The sequence below is a fragment of the Polyodon spathula genome, chromosome 2 (genome assembly GCF_017654505.1).
Source record: "Polyodon spathula isolate WHYD16114869_AA chromosome 2, ASM1765450v1, whole genome shotgun sequence".
NCBI lineage: Eukaryota > Metazoa > Chordata > Actinopteri > Acipenseriformes > Polyodontidae > Polyodon > Polyodon spathula.
In genome coordinates this window covers 96,820,934-96,848,714 of record NC_054535.1, presented here as the reverse complement: position 1 = coordinate 96,848,714, position 27,781 = coordinate 96,820,934, and the positions used below count along the sequence as shown (strand labels likewise).

General features: G+C 38.8%; 1 protein-coding gene across 4 annotated transcripts in view; it reads right to left on the bottom strand.

The window, feature by feature from the left end:
• Positions 1-26,849, bottom strand: part of LOC121304555 (E3 ubiquitin-protein ligase NEDD4-like) — a 155,473-nt gene extending 128,624 nt beyond the window's left edge. For all 4 annotated transcript variants that reach the window (XM_041235839.1, XM_041235849.1, XM_041235854.1 and 1 more), the window contains exon 1: positions 26,567-26,849. In XM_041235839.1, the coding sequence (XP_041091773.1) occupies positions 26,567-26,614 (48 nt within the window). In that variant the 5' untranslated portion in view covers positions 26,615-26,849. The remainder of the gene's footprint in view (positions 1-26,566) is intronic.
• Between the last annotated feature and the right edge of the window lie 932 nt (positions 26,850-27,781).

Genomic DNA, 27,781 nt, shown 5'->3' with positions numbered 1-27,781 from the left:
CTTCAACTCTGCCAGCCCAGTCTACAATCTTTTTATAAAAATATGTATGGAAAGTAAGTGGCGCTAGTACGTTGAAATGCCACATTGTAGCATAACTTGAATGGAATAAACAAGTCTCTTAAGCTCAAAAGACAGATAAAAGCCAAGAAGATTTACAGAATATGATACATCAATATTGAAACAGAACCCACAAATACTGAGAATGTTTGCAAACAAACATGTAAAAAATAAATAAATAAATTCATTTAAAAAGGACAATTGAAGAGTTAGGTTATCGTAACCCTGGTTCCCTTTCAATTCGAAAATGACCACCAAAACATTACTTATGGAATATGTTCCTATTGGTAGGTATTCACTGAGCTCTTTATATCAGAGCTGCTGATAGGCCCCTTCCTGGGGTGAATTTCTCGATCCCACCTACCAGGGGATTAAAACAGTCAGCACACGGAAGCCATGTTCTCTTTTTGTAGCGAACCCGTGAGGACAACCAATGTGACATCGCTGGTTGGTGGTCGTCTTCTCTTTCGGGGAACCAGGGTTTCGGTAAGTAACCTAATGTTCCCTTTCAATTCAAAGATGATCACCAAAACATTACTTATGGGAAAGTGTACCAGCGCCATTGTGAGGGAGAAGGAACGGCAGCATATGTGGGACACATCAAAACCACTTTACCCAAGGTTAGGTGTGAGCATGCAACCTCATGGACCCTCGTGCCTAATGAAGGCAAAGAAGGATCTACCACGTTAAGGCGCTAGAACATGGAGAAAGTATGCGGCGTAGCCCAGCTAAGAGGGCCCAAGATATAGCCAACCCTCTGGTAGAATGTATGGCTACCCTCCCAGATGGGGGCAAGCACGCACTATCAGTACGCAGTTGAGACTGTGGCCACAATCCAGTACGACAGTCGCTGCTTGGAGGGGGGCTGTCCCCGGGTCCGTATACCAGGACAGACAAAGAGCTGGTGTCTTGTCCTATCCCCGTAACTCCCACACCGGGTAGAGGAAGTTCAATCTCCTACCTCCTCTGAAGAAAACGGAGGAGGACGGAAAGACTACAGTTCCACAGACTGGTTTATGTGGAAGGCTGTGATAACCTTAGGGAAGAAAGCAGGGTTTGTACATAGTGACACCCTGCTGCCATCGTCCCAAACACGCATACAGGATCTGTGCACCGACAGCACCTGTAGCTCACTGACACGCTTTGTGTAGACCCTCTTTGGAAGGTGTAATCACTGAGCACCCTTGAAAAAGAAAGTTGCCAAGAAATGCACACCCAGAGATACAGAATCAAAGGGGCCATGGCTCGCAGGAATGGCCGCCAAGTACCTTCAGTGTAGAAGGTGACCTACCAGCATCAAGCAGTTCTTGCAGAAACTGCAAGATAACTGGCATAGGGCAAGAGTCAAGTGTGACCCTAAATGACCCTTAGTCAGACACCAGTTCTGAAAATATCTCCATTTGTAAGCGTATAACGACAGAATGTATGTATGTATGTATGTATAGTGGAGCATGCCCTAGCATTCTGCAACATACCCACGACCACATCAGATAACCCTAGGGCTGATCAGCTGTCCCGTTCAGGGGCCAGACCTATAATTGGAACCTACCTGGTTCCAGATGCCAGAGAGTGCCTCTCACCTGACTGAGGAGATCCAGGCAAAGGTTCAGCTTGTAAGAGCTGCCGTAGAGTCGAAAATTAGATTATCCTGGGCCACTAGGAGAACTGTCGCCTTCTTTAACCGGACCTTCTCTAGAAAGGCTGGAGCAAACAGTATCGGCGGGAATGTGTAAAGCAGCGTCCTGGGCCATTTGTGGGCTAGGGTGTCGATGGCTAGTGGACCACCTAAGCAGTGGAGGGAGTACCACAGGGGGCAGTGCGTAATCTCTGCTGAGACGAAGAGATCGACCCGCACCTTCCTGAATTATTCCAAAATGTGCTCTACCACCTGAGGGTGGAGCCACCACGCTGACGGATGTTCACCCTCCCTCAAAAGGAGGTCTGCTGTCCAGTTCACCTCTCCAGGAAGATGTGTCAGCAGATTCCTTTGAGCCCACATCAAAAGCCGGAAAGCAATGTGATGCAACCCCAGGGAACAGAGATCACCTTGGTGGTTAAAATATGCCACCACTGTGTTCTGTGCAGCATCGAGGGGAGAAAGTGCTGGACGGCAAGAAAAACCATGTTGGACTTGCAGGCTGCTTATGTGCAGAGACGTCCAATGAACCGACCAGGTGCCACAGACTCCTCTACCTTCCCAGACTGCCCAGTTAGAGGCGTCCGTCATCACCACCTGACAGTTCAACACCACTCCCCATCCACACACCTTCGAGCAGGTGAGAGGTCGTCGTCATCGTCCTCCGCCAGCACTGGGCTGCTAAACACGAGAGAGACACTATCAACTGACTGTTCACTGTTGTTCCAGACACTGACATTCTTCAGGAAGGACTCCTGGAGTGAAGGTGTCCAAGACACTATCACTCGTGCACTGTACCAAACATTGACATAACTAGGGGAGTCCAGTTATTTCATTAATTTAGCAGCACAGTCAGAGTGTTTGGATTTCTTAAGCTCATACACTGTGTTAATAACACTCTAGTTTTCATTTATAATTATACACGTGATTATATTATTTATAGAGTACAAGAACCATGTAAATGCCTGTAATACAGGAGAGAATGAAGAAAAAAAAATCTGGAATTGTTTATTTAATGTAGCATTATCAACTTTCAAAATATGAAACTACGTGAAACAGTAATTTCTTGGATTTATTTAAACCAGATTTCATTGTTTTAATATTCTGCCATCCCTAACTATAAAACACACAAAACGCACTGCATTTAGAAACACAAGATACCTCATTGAAATGCTCAATTTATTTCGTTTCTTTTAGTATGTTTTAATATTCTCTCAGAAATCAACAACAATAGCTCTGTTTTTAATGTTAAGTAACTAAATAAACCCCCAAGCAATGCCAAATGAGCCAAAACCACTTTCATTAGTGATTATAAGGTACAGAACGTTACACTACCACTTCAGAGTGTACCTTCTGATAGCACCAGGGCGAAACAAAAGTCAAAACAAGGTTTCCAAACAGCCCCACCTTGCAGGTGGTTCTGATTACAGGCTAAAGAATACAGACAGATCTAGCTTCAGGAGAAGAAAAATGTACAGTAGCTGCGACTGCATCCTCTTTCTGGGCAGAAGAAGGGATACAAAAGTGTAAGTCAAGAAAGACTCCAGTTTTGAGAGCTGTACTGACATCAATAGAAAAAAAAAAAAAAAACTTACCTACATGACTAACCACATGACTAAGCTGGGTAAGCAGCTGCATACTGCTTTTTAGGGGTTTATGCAACAAACAGTGCATGCGATCCATTTTAATTTGGTTTCATCACCGATGAGGTCTTTATCCACGTTTAATTTATATTTTCCTAAAATGATGGGCCCTGTAAAAGGGTTTGTGAGAGTCCGCTGAGAGATTGTGGTTGACAAACAAAATAAATGACGGCCTTACATTGGCTGTGCGCTGCTCCCCCTACAGTGGGAGACCTTGTATCAGGATCACTACTCAAACCATAATCAATACTGCATTATGTTATTTACTTTACTGGTTTTCTGAGATAATGGGAGCTACAGCCTCTCTGTTTGACTGGCTCACAGCTCTTTTGTAGATGTGATGAAACTCTGATAGCAATCAATTACCCAATTTGAGTTCGACCACAACCTATTTAGAAACTACAAACAAACCAAAACAAACTGTGGGGGGATGCAGTTCTCGCCACAGGCCCTAAGACCATCTACTAAACTACAATGATCCCACCATCTAAGTTCTATTTGATTTTTTTTTTAACTTTTTCAATAGTTTTATCCTGTACTCTGAACAGTGGGGTTCAACATATTGATTTGTCAATAAAAACTTTAGTCTTTAAGATCACAGAGCTTTGCTTTATTCAACTGTTAGTACCATCAGCTAAATTACTTACCTATAATATCATGATAAAAGATAGACTGCTAAAATACAACTGTTCACTATTCAAACACTGGAATAAATTGTTTCATTACAGTATAAAAATTCAAGACTCCATTAAATATTGGTTGTGAATAAAGTGCGATTCTCAGCAACTCAAATATTACCAAAGACAACACTCTTAGGTATATTTTCAAGTTGTTTTTTGTTTTTTTCCAGTCTTGAAGTTTAATAGGAAACAAGACTCAAGCCAAGGCGTCCATTGAAGCGCTCCCTAATGACTATGGCTGGTGGTCAAACCTTGTTGCTCAGGGTTTTTTTTGCTTGCTAACTTTATCTGAAAGACAAACAAACAGCATAGGAACAACTTCTCAGTTACTTGAACGTGACATAATTGAGCACTTTGACTGGAGATTATATGTTACAACTGCTCCAATTCCTCTTCCTTCCCAGTGATGCAAATCTACAAGAGATGTCAGAGAAAGCTCTAGCAGCATATATTTTAAGTAGATAAAAAAAAGTCCAAAACAGGCAGACTATATAAATGCAGTTATAAATCACTACTTGAAACCAGAAACAAAATACTTGGCTACTGTAAAATGATGAGAATTTTATTTTACCAGGAATATAGAGGTCCCCTAGCCTATCTTTGGTTTTCTTTATATAATTCCTCAAAATAAGATGTACACATTTTTATTATTACTGTATGTATACAATAAAATAGAATGGCATCAATTATATACTGAATCCCCTCCATTCTTGATAGGTTTGTTAACCAAATCAATAACAAATAAAAAAATATGTCTAAAAATATGTCTATTCTAAAACATGTTATTGCATTGAGTTCACTGACTGCTGAAAAAATAATCCACAAATCTGGCATTACAATGAAGAACAGTGTCTCTGTTGTATGGTCAACCTGCTTCTGTAAATATAAATCAGCATTGACTGACATCTCATAACAGTACAGTTACTAGGGCTCCTGATTTTCCATTCTTGGGAATGACAAATTTCAAAATGACCAATTCTGTTTATTTTCATTTTGACCAATTTATTAAGAATTAGCAAATGTACTTTTGAACATAAATAACATTTTTACATTAACAATCTACTGAAATTCCCGAGTGGCGCATCCAGCAAAGGCGCTCCACGCAGGTTCGAGTCCAGGCTGTGTCACAGCCGACCGAGACCAGGAGCCCGGGTAGGGAGGCCTTAGAACAGCAGGGGAATCCACGGCTCGCTGCTCATCAGCAACCTCTGTGACCGATAGGGCATCTGTGGATCTGCAATGGAGCCTCCAGATCTGTGGTCCTCTGGCACTATTGGTCTGGTGGCTTCGCTGTGGATCCGTAGTGTGAAAAATGACAGATTGGCAGGAGCACGTTTCAGAGGATGCGTGCTCCAGCCTCCGTTCCCCCGAGTCGGCAGGGGGGTTGCTAGCGGTGGGCCGAAGATACAGATAATAATTGGGCACACTAAACTGGGGGAGAAAACCGGGATAAAAAAAAGAAAGAAAAAAACAAATCGAATTAACTTTTTTTTTTTCTGTGGAATGCACAACTACACTTGTTGTACCACAGCTAAACATGTTTTACAGAGACTAGGGGGTGAACTATATATCAACAACTGCTGCAAAATCACTTACAATAGGACCTCAGTTTCACGTCTCATCCGAAGGACAGAGCACAAGGTGGTTAAGAGACTTGTTCAGGGTCACACAAAGTGAGTCAGTTTAATTCCACTGTCTACCCATAGATTTAGAGACCAATGATACAGCAGATCTGCCAATCACAACATGAAGAAAAAACAAACAAACATAGAGATGGTATTTAAAAGTTGTAACCACCTATCAAATCATTGAAAAAGTTAATGATTGGTTATCTACCTCTTGAATTATTAACCATGATAGACCGGGGCTCCAAATTACTCCCGACTTATCAGAATTACTTCCGTCAACTTCAAAGCAGCTAGAAGCATCTCTGGAACTGCATGCTGTTTGACAAAACACAGTAGGCCTAGTAGCTAACATGCTGTTATTGTCTTTTCACTATTAAATCAATCAAAATACACACACAATGTTGAGGAATCCACAGATCTGCAAGTCCATTAACAGGACTTCTATTGTCATCTACTGCACAAGACTATATTTCAGATGTTCTTTCAAAAATATTACTTGTTCCTGACACTAACATATTCTGGAATGGATAAGGAAATGCTTCTGCCCTCATCATACTGCAGCTTCTACAATCCATATCAGCTTTAAAGAATGTATCAGTAAACGTACAAACATCGATTTAAACATGTGTGACTGAATGCAGACAGGGTCAGAGAGGTCCTCCAATTGTGCCACCTTTGATATCATCATATAGGTTTGTTGAAATCTAAAAAGCATTTGACCACCTGTGAATGAGGCTGGCTGTAGGGGTGACCTCAGACCCGGAAGAACACATAGCACTGCGTGTTTTGTTTCACTCGGTTTATTTTGCAATAAAACACGTAATCCAGTGCTTTCACTATCATCACCTCGCAGTGCTATGTGTTCTTCCGGGTCTGACGTCACCACTACACCAGCCGTTAATTTCGACAGGGAACAATAACCTAACGCCAGTACCCCCCCTTTAATTGCGGAGAACTGAGGTGCGTTCGACACACAACCCTGAGTGAGTGCTTTGTACATCTATATATACAATTATGTCAGGATTTAATTACTAATCAATCAGTTTGAAAAAACAAACAAACATAGAGACGGTATTTAAAAGTTGTAACCACCTATCAAATCATTGAAAAAGTTAATGATTGGTTATCTACCTCTTGAATTATTAACCATGATAGACCGGGGCTCCAAATTACTCCCGACTTATCAGAATTACTTCCGTCAACTTCAAAGCAGCTAGAAGCATCTCTGGAACTGCATGCTGTTTGACAAAACACAGTAGGCCTAGTAGCTAACATGCTGTTATTGTCTTTTCACTATTAAATCAATCAAAATACACACACAATGTTGAGGAATCCACAGATCTGCAAGTCCATTAACAGGACTTCTATTGTCATCTACTGCACAAGACTATATTTCAGATGTTCTTTCAAAAATATTACTTGTTCCTGACACTAACATATTCTGGAATGGATAAGGAAATGCTTCTGCCCTCATCATACTGCAGCTTCTACAATCCATATCAGCTTTAAAGAATGTATCAGTAAACGTACAAACATCGATTTAAACATGTGTGACTGAATGCAGACAGGGTCAGAGAGGTCCTCCAATTGTGCCACCTTTGATATCATCATATAGGTTTGTTGAAATCTAAAAAGCATTTGACCACCTGTGAATGAGGCTGGCTGTAGGGGTGACCTCAGACCCGGAAGAACACATAGCACTGCGAGGTGATGATAGTGAAAGCACTGGATTACGTGTTTTATTGCAAAATAAACCGAGTGAAACAAAACACTTTGTAAAACAAAATGGCTCAATGACCAAATACAGACCACAAACAATAACAAGTATTGTGCTGGTTTAAAAGCTGTTATTTGTTATTGTTATTTCCTTTCTTAGGAAATTACCGCCTCTCCATACCCGTACTCCACTCAAGGACACACAACCCTGAGTGAGTGCTTTGTACATCTATATATACAATTATGTCAGGATTTAATTACTAATCAATTATTCACTTGAATCACAGCACGTGAACTAATCTGTGCACTCCCTGTGATCACATAGTAATACACATTTTATCTGCACGTGACGTGATTGTGCAATCCTTGTGCCTAAATACAACTAGATAATTTAAATCACTCGTGCAACACACTACATACAACATAAAACACAATCTACACACTGGGGCGGGTCACCCAGACACACAAACCTAACAATACAGTACGTCACCATCTGCATGTAATATCCTGGTTTATATTCTTTAATATTTTTGTTGCTACTTTGCCACGTCTTTCCACCTTTTTATATTTTTCCTATAAAAAGTTATGATTCTCACAGCCTACTAAGAGTGTTCTCTTGCACACCAACAACAGTCTGGTAAATAAATGCAAACAATTGACTTTGAAGATTAAAATTTTAGCAAATAAATGTATTCTTCTAGCGACTCTAGTCCAGAACAGTGTTCCCAAAATAAGATGGCCTGCAAACATATAAAAACATACAAAAAAAAGATGCATAGCTGCCACAATACAGTAAGACTGACAGCAAAGTCAATGCAAAGAGAACTTAAGTCCATGATGGGAGACGATCTTACAGATTTTAAATATTTAATATCAGATTCTGAAGATGATCATATATGTGACACTTTGAATGCACTGTAGATATGGTGTTGTGACAAACTGGGCTGAGCTTGCCACATGCAGGACCATCTTCACTTATCTTTTTTGTGTAAAATAAAAGCACTTGAGCAAACAGCAAATAATTTAGAAGTTACTGGAGTCAAATGGGAGTATCCACACCAGACGTGAGTGATGTCACTTTGAGAAAATGTTGCGTCGCTAAAATAGAACCCGTTTATTTTTCTTTTCGATGCGTGACTGGAATGAAACTGACCAATCAGAAGCAAGGTTAACACCCTCAACATGCCACGACTCAAAACATGTCATGCCTCAAAACAAGTTACTCATGGACGATGAAAAATGATTTTATGAGGTGCAGCAGTATCCATTATTATATGATTGTAAATTGAACTACTACAAAGACATCAAAGAGACAATGCTTGGGTGGCTTGCAGGTGGTGCATTTATTTAGCATTTTCTTTCCCATTATGCAAGTTGCATAAAAACAGGTTTATTAATATGCAAAAATAAACCGGAGCATACAAGCAGTCTACATATCCAGCATTTAAATGAAAAATGTGCACTTTTGCTGGCGTTTAAAATGACAAAAAAAGGTCCTGTATTCACACAACTTGAGACCTCATTTTAAGCTATGTTTTTTTTTGTTGTTTTGTTTTTAAGACAAATAACGTTTTGTTCACTAAATTGTTCTGTGGCAAAAAGTCCTTGACAAGAAGGTGTTTACATGCACAAGTTTTGTGGATATTCACCAAACAAATGTTCCACTATTACTACTATTCTATACGTTGTAAAACAAAGCCAGCAGCACGTTTGTATTCTGTGTGACACATCCCAACATTACCAAGCTCAGAGTTTTGAAGATTATGAGCCATACTTATAAAGCATTTTCTGTCAAGTTCACCAGACTGTTTTAAAAGGAAAAACTGAACTATAAAGTAAAAACTTAAAATGTTCCAATGCTAATACCAGGTGTTGACCTGTATTTAATACCAGTGATTTTAATACTACTATCTGATTTGACTTACTAAAATAATAATAATATAATAATAGTAATAGATACAAGGGAATCAATTATTATGATTATTATTTCTTTTATTATTGTTATTATTATTGCTAGTGTGCTTACAACGATACACCACAGTTGTAATAATACTAAAATTATAATAATATTATAATAAAAATAATAATAATAATAATAATAATAATAATAATAATAATAATAATAATAATATTGCACTTTAAAAAACTTTAAAAAGTTAAGAATCAAAAAGGACGAAAAGACTTTGTAAAGAAACACAATTGAGATTGCAGTAAGTTGTATACATAAATCTATAGCAGTAAAATAATTTTATTGAAAATATCAGTTCAATTCCACTACTATTGTCCAGCTGTCGCTGTTGTCCACCAGAACTGTTGTGTTGTTGGGTGAAATGTTTGCATTGACAGAAAGCAGAATGGAAGCCTTTAGGAAGGTGCCTACCTTACTTCCTCACCACCTGGTGGACAATTAACACACTTTTCACTCTAGTCTAACTTATGCAATATTATTTGCAGATTTTGCTTCTAAAAATAGATGTACTACAAAAAAAAATAAAAATAAAAATAAAAATAAAAAAAATAAAAAACTGGACAAGCACACCTAATGAGCAACACAGCTAGCTTTCACTGGTTTATAGAGGATATAGGCTGCCAAGGCTGGGCAACTTTCAAAGATTGAAACTTTAAAAACTTTTAAAGCTTTTATTTACAAAATAACAAAACACACAACTTCCAAATCTTGAGTTCTGGCCCTATAAACTCAGTCAGTAGTTGCAATGCACACCCAAACAGACTTCTCAGATTGAACTGGCTGCTCTAACCAGTCCCCATGAAAACAAGTGGCCAGGTTAAATTGGCATACAATTAATCCATTTCACCTGGTCACAGTTTTACATAGCTTTTCAGTGCCCTCTATTTTAAGGTCTGGTACAATTTTTCCTGGAGTGCAATATGAGTTTAATGAAAAGGGCTGTATATGCCACCCAAATAGTCTGCTTTCAGAGAAGCTTATCAGGTTGGTCACCTTTTCGTACATAAGTGGAATGAGCGACTGATGCACAGAAAGATAGACTTTAAACAAAGAGCAAGATAAAAGCAGAATGTAAATGTTAACACAAGACTGATTTTCTGTTTGGTTTTTTTGTGCGAGTACATGAAATCCTTATGATACATATAGGAAACAATTATGTTCACCTTTTTATGAGATTGCTAAGTTTGTTCTTTGCATATTTGACAAACCGAAGGTGGACAGAGCGCAGCTTCTTTAGGGTGAAAGGCATCGGTCCACGTGGAAACTGAGATAGGAGACAAACAGGACTAAGGTTGTAAATCTACATTTAAATGAATATGCATGTGCTGGTTAAACGATTATTGTTTACTAACTGTTACTAACTTTATTTTAACTCATACTTTATCTTTTAAGTTTACTATTTAATCACTACAGGTGTACGCAATCTATACATTTTTTTTTGTTTCCCTAACAGGTTTAGACACGTCTAAATATTGTCGATGTGTTGGAGGAGTACTATTTGGAAGTTAACTACATCAAGCAAGTTCACATTAATTTTCCCAAAGTTGTCACACAACGTTTTCTGATATAAAATGCCCTTACCTTATTCAGGAATCAACTAATATATTATTTGATCACGTGGTGGGTTATTTTCTTATTTTTTACATAACAGGACAGGCAATACAGCCGGGTCATACTGATCATACTGGTCATCTGGACCGAATCTCTTCAGCCACCAGCCTCTTGAATATTTGAATTGCAGGCAGTTAAATAATGTTTGATTACATTTACTGTTTAAACTCTTCCAGCCCTAAACAGGACACACACAAACTAAAATATTATAAAATAGCATTGAGAAACACCAGCAATCACAAGAATAAACATCAGAACGATTGCTGCGTAATTGCAGTAAAGGAGAGCTGCAACATTGTTTTGTAACAGACTTTCTGAAGTGTCTGTTCATATTCATGTTGAAACTGAGTGGTGTAAGTTCCCACTAACTTTAATTAATGACACAACATGTCTGCATTAATGACATGCTTCAGAACACGTCTGTATGAACACCAATGTGACAAGACTACAATAATAAACCAAGAAAATGGTTTAATTAAAAAGTAACCCTATACTGAATATGCCCACACGGAATACTTATTAACTGTAGTTTCAATACTACTGATTTCTTTGCTTTTTGTAGAGGTAACGTATTTTAGCTAAGGAAATGGGACACTTGTACAGTGGAATATTTCAACAGTAAGACAGAAAGATAGCACAAGATCATATTTCAGGTTTGACCTCAAAAGTCAGCTACAACATTTACTGAAATAATGTTTATAGAACATGTGATAGCAGGTGACCACAGAGGACTGTGGCTTTTATAAAGCATCACTAACCTAACAGTACACAGTGAATCCATGTGATGAGCAAGCCGTATTAACTAAAACAGAGGATCCCAAACAGTGAGACATGTCCAGGGGGTACGCGGGACAAATTGTGTAATGGCGAACATTTTTTTTTTTTTTTTTTTTTTTTTTTTTTGCATTCTTGTAAGACTTGCAAACCTCCAAGAGGTACCAATGAGAACAAAAATACAGATAAAATGACGTACAGAGCCCTCACCACCAATCACAGTACAGCATGAATTATATGTATTATATTTAGGATTTATGTTTTTCATTTTTTATTAAATACATAACTGGAATACTACACAACAATGGACTGTTAACAATACCCTGCCAAGCAGCTATCATAGGTACACAGTATAATATTCCTCAGACGAGTCTACATTCAAATATAACCTCCACATGGAATGCAGAATCAAAGCTCAGCACACATCGGTAGCATTGGCACCCCCGAAGTTGCATGCCCACTCCCACACGGCGACCTAATTCAAGCATTCAAAATTCTAAAAGTATTCACAATGTCGACCCAAGGGACTTTTTCGACCTGAAAAAAAGAAACAAAGACCAGGGGTCACAAATGGAGATTAGACAAAGTGGCATTCAGAACAGAAAATAGGAGGCACTTTTTTACACAGATAATCGTGAGGGTCTGGAACCAACTCCCCAGTAATGTTGTTGAAGCTGACAGCCTGGGATCCTTCAAGAAGCTGCTTGATGAGATTCTGGGATCAATAAGCTACTAACAACCAAATGAGCAAGACAGGCTGAATGGCCTCCTCTCGTTTGTAAACTTTCTTATGTTCTTATAAATAAGCTACTAAATGGAGAAATTAAACAATGGACCACAGGATAGTGTAGGCTATTCAACATATAACTTAACTAAAAATATATTGTAGCTACTCGCTAACTGGATAAGTGGCAACATGGAGATGGACAAAATAACTCTGCAGCATCAAACTCCACTTTTTATTTTACAGAAAAGAGTCTGTCAGCTGGTGTTCCGAGTAGCTCCGACCAGTGCTCCTTACACTATGCATAAACATATTTACAGAAGTGTGGACTGTAAAACAAACCCACGATGCTGAAAACACAACTCTAGTCAGAAGCCCCGAAGACAGGAATCTCAGCATGGAGCCGGCCAAGAACGCTGCCTGTGGATGCAGTCTGCAAACGTGTATCCCTTACTCATACTCCTGCTGAAAGCCCCTTCTAACTGCCCCCCACTCACCACACCCCCTGCTCCTACCACACCTGTGTGGCATAGTCAGCATTAAATGCAAATACTGGGTGTCATAAGTATGCTTCTGATATCAATGAGAAATAAATAACAATTCTACAAAAATAAAATAAAGTCAGCTGTGTCCTAAACCTGAGTGTGGAATTACTGGGTGAGTGGCATGAAAAGGAAAGGGAATCTTTGGAGAATGCAACTACAGGGATATTTTACAGATTGAGCCCCTGGGCACTGCACCCTTTGCCAATGTTGCTAAGGATAGTGCACTTAGCTAAACGCATGTAATGGAAACATTCTGCACATTGCAAGCCTGTCGCACTTATCGCAAAACTTAGCCATTTTCATACAAATTTCGTCTTTGGAGCAATTAAAATATCTTTGTGCTTTAGCATATTAAATTTGCGCACATGCATACATTTGTATCTAATGTTTATCATTATCACAGGCATTAGCATGGCTAATAAGCTAAATATTTAAAGGACCATCACAGAGTCTACGGAATCATAATTTTGACAGGTCTCACACAAATATGAGTATGTTACCTTTTCTAATATATTTACATTTTTTGACTCTTGTTTTATGTTACAGTACCATCCAATTATTTTTTTTTTTTTTTTTTTTGTGTGTTTTTTTTTTTATTATTAGCCGCTATCCCGCTCATCAAACCGCTACTGCTCCCTAGCTGGACTGATCTGATTTTTGTAATTTTTTATTTTGTAAGAAATGTAAGTTGCCCTGAATAATGGCATCTGTTATAAGACAATACACACACACATTAACAACAACTTTATACTCAAAACGCTTATTTATTTACCAATACAGTAGTGTAGCCTACCACTAAGCAGTGTCTTTGATATTGAAATCTATGTGAATGCAAAGTATGGAGGTGAAAACTGCTGCTTGATCATCTAGGGCTGACATACATCTATATATGCATGCTTCTATTAAAGTAAAGCGTTCCTGCATTATACAGGTAGTTGTTTATTATCTGCCGGCTCAGTCTATGTTACATACAGATTCTGTTTTGGGAGTTATTGTTTCAGCACATAGAAAACGTGCTCGGTAAAGTGATTAGTTTTCTTTCGGTCTGATCATGATTGCATCTTCCCTGTTTATTTTTTAAACATGTATTAACACTAGTGATGCTGCTATCACAATCGTTCTTTTGAATATAATCATTATATAGATGTGGAGGGAACCTTGTATGATCGCTTGGCGTTTTCCATTGTTGTAGAACCTCGGAAAGCACCTGAATTTCACTTCAGCGATTCGATGAGTGAGTGTTGAAGTGATGTGAGCAGAGTTAAGGCTTGCTTTTTAAAAGCGTTATTTTGTGCCTCACAAAACTGGTTTTGTGCTTGCCACACAATTTCGAACATGGCAGGACCTCGCAAACTGTCGGTCACTCCCGCCAAATTGCACTATGCATACATTATATTTGTGCACAGCGGAATATGGCACATTTTGCGCATAATGGCCATTTGCGATGCGCATAACCCACTGCGCGGTGAACAAACCTTTCAAATACCTGGGCCATTATCAGTGACTGATAGTCACAGTATAATTACAAATCTGTAAGACATCTGAATTGAGTACATGGCAACTAAAAATGCAGGTATATACTTTTAAAAAAAAGTTTACAGAGCAGATAATTAATGTCCACCAATAAGTATGAGTGTGAAGCATAAAACTGCAGGTAGACAGCCAAGCTGCCTGCTTGCAGGATCAGTGCGCTCTCCAGTCCCATAAACTCTATTAATATGGTCAGGTCTGCTGCTATGCAATCAACATTCACCAATCGCCTTTTCTTTACTTCTCTGATGTTTTGAAACCTGACTGCTGATTTGACATTAGAGACTGAACATGCCTGGCATAATGCACTTGATGTAAACAGTTCAAATTAAGGACACATGGATTGTGTGGTTACTAATAAAGGTCCCCATTATTGTCTCTGCAAATTAGTCCACACTTGTTAAAATTATAAATAAATGCGTGATACAGCTACCAGTCTAAGTATAGGACCACGTTGGTCTTTAAAATAAATTAAAAAAACACAAAGCACACCCGGGAGGGTCACTTTAGTGATATAAACAGACATAAATGGCTGGTTTCGTAGACCCAGATTAGCACCAATTCTGGTGAAACTAGCAGTTTAGGATTTTTTTAAAAATGAAGCATGTAAATAAATTTATTAGCCCTGGTAGATTTAATGGAAATAAGCAATAATTTATTCTTGTTCTTCTCCTTGTTGAAAAGCAAAACGCATACAGTAGTACTGTAGAAGAGCCATTCAATCATAAATGAGCAATTAAGCAATTCTTCCAAAAAAGCGCTCCCAAAGCACATAAAGAAACATTCAGGTTTCCTGCAAGTTCTTCCACACCCTCAAAATGAGGCGTGTTTAAATTGGAAATTTAATGTCATTTTATTAGGCCCATTTTATAGTACATAAATCACAAATGTATATGACTGATCTGTTTCAAACTTGTCATTTTTGCTAAATGTAAAAAAATGGAATAGAGGGGAAGATAAATTATATATCTTATCATAAATGCTGACAATTGAGAAAGTATAAGTTAAATGGCACAATTTGAACATGCATTTCCCTTGTGCAAGCACACCTGCTTGCCAATAAGTCTCAGGGTCCCAAGGGAGACTTTGATTAATTAATTAATAAATAAATAAATAAATCATAGCTCCGTTGCTCCTAATCTAACTTTAATGAATTTTGAAAATGGTATACTGTACATGTCAGCTTTGTGTATCCATCAGAAAGAAGTGCATTTTGTTCCTGCTTTAATACACATACTGGAACAATAGAAGACTTGTCCTAGAACAGATATCACACAGTGGAGAGCTTTCATTAAGATGCTGATAGCACTTCTTAATATTTGGGGGCTGCAGATTCATTCCTGATTTCATTACTAGAGCGTGGAAGCATACTGCAGCACTATGAAGTAGATATCATTTTATTATATTTTCAATGAATGCAGACCAATTTGACATTGAATGGAAGCCATTACAAGCACAACAGAACAGCCTGAGGAAGCATAATGCTTAAAACATCTGGTTGCAATGTTGTAATTTAAAATGAAGAAGTTGCAAATTTCTTCATTCATTTGTGAGTAAAAATAGTCAGTCAAAGTCTTGGTTGCAAAGTTACAACAGAGAAAATTAGGAACTATGTCCCTCCAAGCACAGAAAAGACACAAGTCAACAAATAGTACATTACTTGGATTATTATACTCTTTTTCCCTAAAGGGTCTAGTTTTTATGACACATAAACCAACATGTTTATATCTAGTTTACTATCTGGGAAGATGCTTATCAATAGGTATGTTTGTAGCTCTGATACAAAACAGTGGTCTCCCCAAAAAGCAAACATCTTTCAGGGCTGGACATCAAAGGACTTGTTTTTACAACATTGTCCTGTTGGTCAGTCTTTTGTTCTAAAGACAAAAGCCAGGATACAATCAGCTTCCCAGGTTCTAATCAGAATTTAGGAGACTAAAAGATTGAATCCCTAGTTTCATCAGAAATTTAACCAGAACTTATATATATATATATATATTATAAAATGTTCCAACACATCCCCTTGTGGTATTACTGCTATAACATTGGACAATGAATGCAATATTTTTATAATTCACGCAGTTTGCTGCTATCCAAGCGTTAAAAGTATTTACAAAGCAGCTCTATAGCTTGCATTTCCTGAACGTATTATTCAGCTTGCTTTTATCTGAGCCGTTTGTGCCAAGTTTGAAACAGCAACCTTTACACCATTTATAACATTATAAAGTAAACTTACAGTACAGAAACAAGCGCTCTGCCTTGGAATTCAATCCATTGTCTCTGTGATAATTAGCTCAAAAAACACATGAACGAGTGGCATCAAAAGAGTGACTCAGTGCTGAAGTGATTAATTTGTATTTATTGTTTGCCCATACTGTAGCGCCCTATAAAATTGAAGAAGCAAGGCAAAATGTAAATAAACTACCACAGAAATATATATCGCCTTCATCAAAAGTTCTTTGTTTTCATTTGTGTCAAAGTAGACTTTTCGCTTGTTTTGATTTTCTTATCTTCTTATTTTTCTTTCTTATTTTTATTTTCACATCCAGTAAATGCACTCCGCGTGGAGTGCAGAATGAGCCCTATAGCCTGGAGGTCGCCGGTTCAAGTCCAGGCTATTCCACTGCCAGTTGTGGACTGGAGTTCCCAATTAGCAACGCACAATTGGTCAAATGCTGCCTGTAATGGCTTAGGTCAGCCAGGGTGTCCTCGGCTCACAACGCAACTTCGACCCCTGTAGACTGGCCAGGCGTCTGCATACGGCCCAGATGTGTGTGGTCCTCCTAAGCTGTAGCTCTGAGGTAGCTGCATGGCGGGGCTGCAGAGTGAAAAAAAAGTGGACGGCCGTCGGAACACGTTTCAGAGGACACGTGTGCTCGTCTTCATCTCTCCCGAGTCAGCACAGGGGTGCAGCGGTGAGCCAGGCGCACAAATTGGGCATTTCAAACTGAGGAGAAAATAGGGTAAAATACAATTGACACCCCCCCCCCCCCCAAAAAAAGCACTATATGAAATGCTTAAATGAAATCGCAAGCCCTTTTCTGTGTTACATTTCAAATGTATAATACTAGAACTCACTTATTGCTGAAATGATCATTGTGTAATAAAAAGGTATTTGCTTTTCTATTGATGAATACACAATGGATTTGTAAATCAATGGAAACTATGTTATGTTTTTCAAAATCAGGATCCGCCTCTAATCACATACATAATCAGAAAGTTCCTATAAAGAGCCCTTTGCCCATGTCTCTGTGTCGTTTCTTTGTTTGGTCTCATATCCAGCGTGTCTCTTTACCTTAGCATCACAAATTCGATCATTCCAATTCTACAAGGCACAACATCCATTTCAAGCATCAGAGTTTCCATTCTACTGCATTACTTCATCAACAGCTCCGGTAGACTAGTGACCATCAATCCAGCCGCTCTAGTTCCAATAAAGCAGCAGGAGCCACAGAGGTCTTTTTTTGTATGTTTATCCCTCCCATTGTGCTCCAGTAATGGTGGCTATAGTGATACGCACACTGAAATCATGGCATAAATTGTCCTATTCTGCCTGCTCTGTTTTGTTGTTCACTTGTTTGTACAATCTCAGCCCTGCTGACCCGTTTAGGCTCCAAAATTGGTAGCACTTCATTAATACTAAAATATTCACTACTGCCATATCCCTTACATCCACGACTGCTCATTCTGTCTATACTACTTACGGAGTGGCAAGGCTTGTTACTCACTCCGCTGAGTGGTGCCTATAGCGATATGCACATTGATCCATGGGATTGATGACCATTGCTTTCACCACACTCACTCGGCTCTGCAGCTGACAATTTTTCGCGCTCATGTCATCTCGTTCTATCTTGTAATGCTGCCTATGCAATCTGCTGCAAGCTCACTGTCACAGATCAAGCTCACTGTTGCAAGTCGAGCAGTCCTTCTCTGAGCAGTTGCTGGTTTCTGCCGCTAGAGTTCTCCCTTGTCAAGTGAAATTCTCTAGTTCTCCGGCTAAATCAGGTTTCAGTGGGCAGTACCATCACGCAAACTAACAGCGCATTCATTATACATGCAGCTATTACAGTGACACATGTTTTCGTCCAGATGCCGTTTTCTCTAAATGTCAACTGTTTTCCCCGATCTGTTCAGACGTCATCGAAGCAGCAAGTTGTCGTGGCGCTTACCATCAAACAAATAAGCAGCGTGTTTTGTCATGCATCCAGCGTTGCAGTGGTACTCATTCTCGTTCCGGGCGCCGCTTTCTCTGAATGTCAACCATCTCATTGTCTCTTCCCTGATCACGAGACATTATATTATCAGAACAGCAAAGTTAATGTCAAACAATGCCATCAAGCAAACAAACAGTGCGTTCATCATACACAGTCATCCTAGCGACACTCATTTTGTCCCGACGCCTGCTTCTCTAAACACCCACCTTCTCATTGCTCATAACCACCATTATAACGTTACAATAATCGGTACAGTTCAATCATGCTCTACCAGTACCATGCTCAATCTTCAGGATCCCCCTTTTTATCCAAAGATTACAACATCCCTTCGTCTACTCAGAGTTCTTTTTTCCCCTCTGCCCTCCTTCCCACAGATTCAAGCACTGCTACAAGGCATCCAGCAATCACTCCTGGTCGTCCATCCCCAGGGCTGCCCACAATTAAAGAAGTCCTGGAGTTCCTCATCATCATTCTTAGCTTCGGCAGCTTCACCCCATGCAAAGATGCCTCCTGAGGGTAATATTCGCCTCTACGTGCTACAGATTCCTCTGGTGTGCCAAGGTTACCTTCCTGGCCCAGGTTACCTTCCTGGCCCAGGTTTTTTGCCCTCTTCTGAAGAGACCACCATCAGAGACCACCATCTTCATCCTGCGGTCACGTATTCCTTACAACATTACAGATTCCTTACATTTATCAATTACATTGTTTGTTCTTTCTCTGCTCTTTCCAGCTACCTGTCAACGTGCCCGACGCCAGCGCATCCGAACCTCTTCCTCACCACAGAGGGATCAGTCAGTTCCAGGAATTGATTATGCAACCACTCCTATGCGCCAGATTTCCTCCTGGTTTAACTACTCTGAACATTCTTTCGGATCGGCGCGGCCACTTCAGCAACCAAACTTCATCCCCCTTGAAGTTGTGCTAGATCCAGGATAATCTATCTACTGTGTCAATAAGGAATGGCATCTGTATCAGACTCCAAACTGAAATTCTTATTGTAGAATACTACTTTCGCTTTACTCAATATAATTACTTTTTTTTTTATATGATATACTCATCAGATTACAATATCACTTTGTTAAATAGCACAATTACGTTCAGTCATGTCGACAACTCAAATTCTACTTAGAATCAATGGCGTTGTTAATTAATGCAATTATGTCTCCCTATGATGTGCACAACTGATAGGATGTCATATGACCTCGCTACTCAAAATTAATGTTTCATTAACCACTTCCTTGGATAAATGTCACTGTGGGACATTCAGGATCTGTCCAACCTCCGTCCTCCGAACCACCCATCACAAAGAAACAGTGTTCATCTCCGCCACTCTGGGTTTTTCGGCCTGGCAATCTCCATCGAAACCAGTTCCCTGATCAGTATCAGAGCTCCGCATAGAAGACTTTAAACTCCAATCAGGAGGTCATATTGCAGTCCATGGGGAGTTATCAATCTTAAACATTAAAACCGGTAAATTAAGGGAAGGAGAAACCATGTTCATGGCTCGCACTAATTCTGTTTCCCTCCACACGCTTCTGGATATCTGGACTCCAGACCCCGATCTGCATCTCCGGAAATGCTGTTTCTATGACCTTCATCAAACTATTCATTCCATGTCTTCTGGGGCGTACGAACTGTACATAGGGAAAAATGAATTCAAATACTTCAGCAGCACAAAAAGCATTATGTATCTAAAAAAATTCTCTCTCTCTCTCCATATATATATATATATATATATATATATATATATATATATATATATATATATATATATGACACACACACGCAAGGGCTTCTTTTTTGAAGAATTTTGAATTTCTTTTTTGTGTGCGGGGGGGGATTTCCCCCCTATGCTGCAGCCAATGGGGGGGTGGCAAAAAAAAGGCACTTTTGCATATAAAAAACTACACGTACTTTACTGCATCACCATTCACAATGGTGTTGCTTTAAAATAAGCTGCTTTCAGGAGACCAGCTGTTCATCACTGTGAGACAGAGCACTCTCCACTGCTTTTGCCATTGCCCGACGTGACGTTTTTGCATGCGTCTAAGCTGTCCAACGATACCACCCCTTTTAGTCTAGCTGCTACAATGACAATACAAGAGCAATACACTCAAAACAAAACCTAAGCTAAGCTATGAACTCTGTCACATGATGAGAGCCTTAACTTCAGGCAGTCGTAGTTCCAGTTAGGACTACCGCATGCACACATTGAATACTTTGGAAAGCCCAGAGTCTGTCTTTTAAACAAGCAATGACCCACAGGTAGGTGGCTTTTATAGTGCCTGAGTAATATGTGTGTAACCTTCTGTGCGTTAGCTCCAAAAAATGAATGTGGCTGAGTATTTTTAGATTTTTTTTCTTACCCGAGTGCTGAGCCGTTTAATTCTGCAAGGTGAGGAGGGTGAAGTACCAACCTCCATCTTATCATCACTAATAGCTAACTGTGAGCATGCAATTATAGTAGCATAGAGCTCTTGTGTTTTATTATTTTGGGGGTAGCTGGCTTGGCGCCACTCATCTCCGCTGACATGATATGTTGGACACAATCTCATTAGGCGGTCACAGACCAGGAGGTGACCTTGTCCTTTTGGGGAAAGGTGGCCCACAGTGACACTTGTCCTGCCACTGGCATGATGGTCATTACTCAAATCACCATTACATCACAATCAGCCAGTACATGGGGCGTGGGAACATGCCACTTGTCCTGCTCACTGGCAATACCGTCATCAAGAAATAATTATTTATCTCAGGCAGCTCTAGTGCTCAATGGACCACAGGCCAAAAAGTATATCTTGGTCCTCTGTCAAAAACAATAAAGACTTTGTCAAAATAATCTTTGAAGGATGTCTCCTTTCTGAACAATTTATCTGCCCCTCACTCCCATTTTCTTCAAAGCCACAAAGCCACTTTTAGTTTGAAGATTCCTAGAATTAATCAATAAAAAAGGGTGACATCACAGATATGTTTAAATATAACAAGCCTTACCTACAGATTCCAATAAACTGAAAAGAAAGCATTCGTTTTCACTGCCTTTACCCAATGCATCTCTTCAACAACCATTCAGCACTTGTTTTCAGCTATATTCATGCACTGTGTTATCTCAGTTATTATGAAATATTTGATTACAAATCAGATTTAAGTAAACAAGTACTGTTATTATCCAATGTCATTAATAACAATAAATAAAAAAAGAAGAAAACAAGCACAGCAGTGCTTAAGTGTAGATTTTCAATTTGCCTTGCTTTTCTTGTGCACATACTGCATTTCCGTAATTTTCAATTGTGCGTGATATACTTTGTGTCTGGCAAAAAAAAATGACATACAGTATTGAGATGCAGTGACAATACAGAGGCTCATCAGGCAAAACAAGATAGAAAAAAAATTGTTTCAGAACTGTGCGCTACGCAACAATTTTGTATATATATAGACACACACACACACACACACACACACACATTACTGTGCAAAAGTTTTAGGCAGGTGTGAAAAAATGCGGTAAAGTAAGAATGCTTTCAAAAATAGACATGTTAATATATTATATTTATCAATTAACTAAATGCAAAGTGAGTGAACAGAAGAAAAATTTAAATCAAATCCATACTTGGTGTGACCACCCTTTGCCTTCAAAACAGCATCAATTCTTCTAGATACACTTGTACAAAGTCAGGGATTTTGTAGGCATATAGTCAGGTGAATGATTAAACAATTATACCAAACAGGTGCTAATGATCATCAATTCAATATGTAGGTTGAAACACAATCATTAACTGAAACAGAAACAGCTGTGTAGGAGGAATAAAACTGGGTTAGGAACAGACAAACTCAGCTAACAAGGTTTACTGTCAAAAGTCATACACCATGGCAAGACTGAGCACAGCAACAAGACACAAGGTAGTTATACTGCATCAGCAAGGTCTCTCCCAGGCAGAAATTTCAAGGCAGACAGGGGTTTCCAGATGTGTTGTCCAAGCTCTTTTGAAGAAGCACAAAGAAACAGCAACGTTGAGGACCGTAGACGCAGTGGTTGGCCAAGGAAACTTACTGCAGAAGGCACACCATGCTTACTTCGCTTCGCAATCGGAAGATGTCCAGCAATGCCATCAGCTCAGAATTGGCAGAAAACAGTGGGACCCTGGTACACCCATCTACTGTCCGGAGAAGTCTGGTCAGAAGTGGCCTTCATGGAAGACTTGCGGCCAAAAAGCCATACCTCCGATGTGGAAATAAGGCCAAGCGACTCAACTATTCACAAAAACACAGGAACTGGGGTGCAGAAAAATGGCAGCAGGTGCTCTGGACTGATGAGTCAAAATTTGAAATATCTGGCTGTAGCAGAAGGCAGTTTGTTCACCGAAGGACTGGAGAGCGGTACACGAATGAACGTCTGCAGGCAACAGTGAAGCATGGTGGAGGTTCCTAGCAAGTTTGGGGCTGCATTTCTGCAAATGGAGTTGGGGATTTGGTCAGAAGTAATGGTCTCCTCAATGCTGAGAAGTACAGGCAGATACTTATCCATCATGCAATACCATCAGGGAGGCATCTGATTGGCCCCAAATTTATTCTGCAGCATGACAATAACCCCAAACATACAGCGGAAGTCATTAAGAACTATCTTCAGCGTAAAGAAGAACAAGGAGTCCTGGAGGTGATGGTATGGCCCCCACAGAGCCCTGATCTCAACATCATCGATTACATGAAGACAGAGAAGCAACTGAGGCTGCCTAAATCCACAGAAGAACTGTGGTTAGTTCTTCAAGATGTTTGGGCCAACCTACCTGCAGAGTTCCTTCAAAAACTGGGTGCAAGTGTACCTAGAAGAATTGATGCTGTTTTGAAGGCAAAGGGTGGTCATACCAAATATTGACATGATGTAGAATTTTCTTCTGTTCACTCATTTTGCATTCTGTTAATTGATAAATATAAACTATTAACATGTCTATTTTTGAAAGCATTCTTACTTTACAGCATTTTTTCACACCTGCATAAAACTTTTGCACAGAACTGTGTGTATATATATATTTTTTATTATTCAGTTCTTCAAAAGTTAAACATTGCTGTTTTCAATGAGTAAGCAGTAGTCTCTAGTAAAATCCACTCACTTGACGTCACTGAAAGTTCGGGCTGAAGAGGATCAATATTTGTGAATACTGCGTGGGAGTTTAATCAATTAGGAACTTTCTAAAGAATGATGATTGTTTGTTTCAGTGTCCTTTAAGACTATAACATTGCAATGGGGCCCTGAAGTGCAAAAAAAAAAACTGCATGCAACAACACAAAATAAAAAAAAAAACTACATTTTTTTCTGCAACGACACACGAAGAAAATCCCCACAAATTATGGCAACATTTTTGTAAGGCATGACATGCAAGTTGATACAACAAAAACATAAATCACACCACGCTGCTTATCTTAATTACTAAATACTACTATCTGGAGAGCAAACAAAAACAACAACAGCACAGCAAATATATTAAAAATTATTAAAAAAGGAGAGAATACAAGGACGTGCTTGCGCTGGTGAAAACACAAAACAAAATGAGATCTGATACACAAAATAAACTTAACCTAACATTGCTTTTGACATTAAACACAATCCTGTGGGCACACAAGGTAGTACATGCAAGTGGATACAAAACTGCTTAAAAACACAGGAAGCAGAGAACACTTGTAAGAGGGGAAGCCTCTAACTCAGGCATGTACTCAGTGGAGTGCCACAGGACTCAGTCCTTCAACCACTTATGGTTCTTATCTGCATAGCTACATCATCGACTTAGAATGGGGGGTAATTAGAAAGCTTGTCATATTTCCAGATGACACAAAGCTTGGGGCAGTGGTAGCGATGCTTACAGCCACCTCAGCCTGGCGCATCTTTCTGCAACCCCATTCACATTTGAGGTTTAAGGCGCCTTTGCGCGTTCACACGTGACTATAAAGCAGGCCTAAAATGTGGCAAATTGCTTTTTTTTTTATTTATGGAACGATAGCCTGCAAACAGAATGGAAGAGCTACTTTGACATATACAGTACTGCTTCGTTTGTAGCAGATATTAGTAAATCGCATTGATGATTAAACAAGTGTTAATCGTACTGTTCAGTGTAACTGTATGTAGGCGTTGTTGATAGCATTGCACTGTACTTTGGAATTCAGAGCGTAACAAAAAAAAAACACTACAAGGGGAAGGGGCACAATACCCCATAATATATTCAGCCTTGAATGTAACAACTATGTTCTACCAGAGAACATGATGATACGTAAACCAATCAATAGTATAGTATAGCATAGCAATAGACACAATACATGTTGACTGCTATCCGGTTAATAGTATGGCACAACAGTCACAATGTGTGCAATAAAGTACAACAAATGTAATCTATTTAAAATCTGCACGTACATGAGCTAATCTGTATCTTTTTCATCTCGTCATTGATTAGGGGATTACATATACCCATGCAGTTATACAGTATCATTTGTTTCAGCGCTAGTAGGCCACAAATTATTCCCATAAATTACCGATACACACATATACAAAGTCCCCATTAAATAGACTACATTTAAAATGCATTATTTTTACGCAAACTAAAAATATAGTGGTAATGAAAAGAATAGCGTACATAATAAAAACAATATATACACCTATTTCCACTAACTGTTTTTATTGAAGTTTAGACCACTGTTTCGTAATACAAAAAGGACAATCTTGCTGATGTAGGCAATTGTTCAGTACACAGGGGACGCGTTGTTGTACAAAGGAATAATAACCATGTCTGGTCATGCTATTGTCACACCAAACTGAGCAGTCCTCAGAAATAATGCATGGCAGGCTTTTAAAATATTGAAATATTCCGTTTTGTAGTCAAATATACACAGGCAAACAATGTTTACATTTTGAAAATAGTAACATTGTCTTACGCTGCTAAATGATCGTACATCTGACTTTACGGGGCACCAATAGCAAAAGAGAGTCTGGAAATGGTTGACAGTCTCTTGGGACGTTCTTTAATAACAAACCCGCCTTGATTTCCACAATGTGATTTTATAATTATCTGGTTTATAAAGATCAGAAAACAAAATATTCTAGTTGTTTTACTAATGTTGAACAGCAATCAAATCAACCAAAAACTGACAAACAGCGTAATTTGTGAAGACAAATCTAGGTTGCAATGGTTCCGTTTATACAGTAAATTGTAGATAGGTATGGGTGCCTTAAGAGCAAAATCAATAAATCAAATTTCTCCACACTAGTGTAAAAATGTCACACTGACTCAAATAGTTTGGCAACACCACAAGTTCAGACGCACCTAGATTCTGTGAAATATAATAATTACGAGACTTTGGCAGCATGTCACAACAAATACATTCAGAGTTAAATATGGTGCTGCACTTGATCGTTGTCCTGTTTCAAACCTGTACAGTACATGTTTTTGAGGAGCTGAAAAAACAATAACAAAATCTGATCAAGACAAAAGTTAGGTGTGTAACACACACCTTCTTATGTACAGTAGCCTAGTATTAATGTGAGCACGATCGAACACTTTGACTATGATATTGGCATATTATATACGACAAATACCAATGTTTCGTTTGACAGTTAGGTTGTAATGCCATTATTATTCAACTTGGACAAATAAACTTAAATGTGATACCGAATTAAAAACAGATTACGGTTACACAACCCCGAGGCTTCCCCAATAACGCGAACAACTTCAACAAGCACCTCATGACAGCTCAGGTAAGAACCACGACAGGTAGCTCCAGGTATAAGATAAACTGTCGTTTGGTACGAATAAGCAAATACAGTAGAAAACAACATGTAATAAATAATTAAGATACACTTACTTCATCTTCAGAAAGTCCATAGATAGATGGTTCAAAATTCGTAGCCATAAATAAAGCCAAAAGGGAAAATTCAGGAACACAAACACTAGTTTCACAAATACCGATTGTTTTTCTGTAATAAATGTGTGTGTGATTTTTGGTACGGCGATGTAAGAAACCAGTGCACCCAAGAAAAAAGTTATGAAAATCCTCCCCAAACCCAAACAATTGTCTATTTTTTTCTATCCTTTTTATGCTCCCTCCAGGCTACTGTGCTATTCGTGCTCTGAATCTCTTATCCAGGAAACTTGTACCAGAAACACTTCCTCTCAGCCAAACCTGCCAACAGAGATTGTGATTGAGGACTACGTTCACCAACCACAAGGATGAGGTAAATTCCAACGCCACACAGACCACCAATAAAAACAGGCTAAGCAAGGACAGACAAATGCAGCACTTAAACATGTTTCTTATCAAACTACCCATGAGAAGCAGTTTTCTGTAAAACACGCATTTGTAATCACAAGGTAAGTTTTGTAGCGACTCCAAATGCCAACTAGACAGAAAATAGCACCATTTAAAAATTTCTGGAAAATAAACACTCTATATCAAATTCAATTCATAGAATATTAACCCAGATAACGACAGCTTTTATTACCTGTTTAAAATATATCTGTTTGTTGATAATTTGGTTTTGAAAATAATAGAGCAAGCTGCAATGCAAACAATTTTCTAAGAGAATGGCTTTTGTAAAAAGCTAAATTAGGGCTATCACCGTAAATAAAAAGTTGATGACTGGCATCTATCAACAATATGCACAGTCCATAATAAATGCTAAATAATGTTAATGCAAAGTTTCATGACAATTTGTGATATTACAGATATAGGCACTCTCATGTATCCCTAGAATCTGATATTGTCAAAAAATATAATGTCAATACCAAGTTTATTGAGAAAGTGATCATATTCACAAAGCTTCAGAGTTTGTTTTATGAATTAAATGCATTTTGATATTCGTTAAACAGTTTTAGATTGTTGTGGACTCCTGCTTGTGATTGCATAGGCTTCACTCGTTACTCCTTTCACACCCGCGCAGGTTGGTGTTGTTGAAATATAAACAGTATGATGCAGTAAGAAGCCATTTAAAGTATTTACGTTATACGTATAGCTTGATTTGTTTGACCTCATAAAAGCTACATTCTGCCATTGATCTCAAAACTAGGTTTTGTGTCCCAA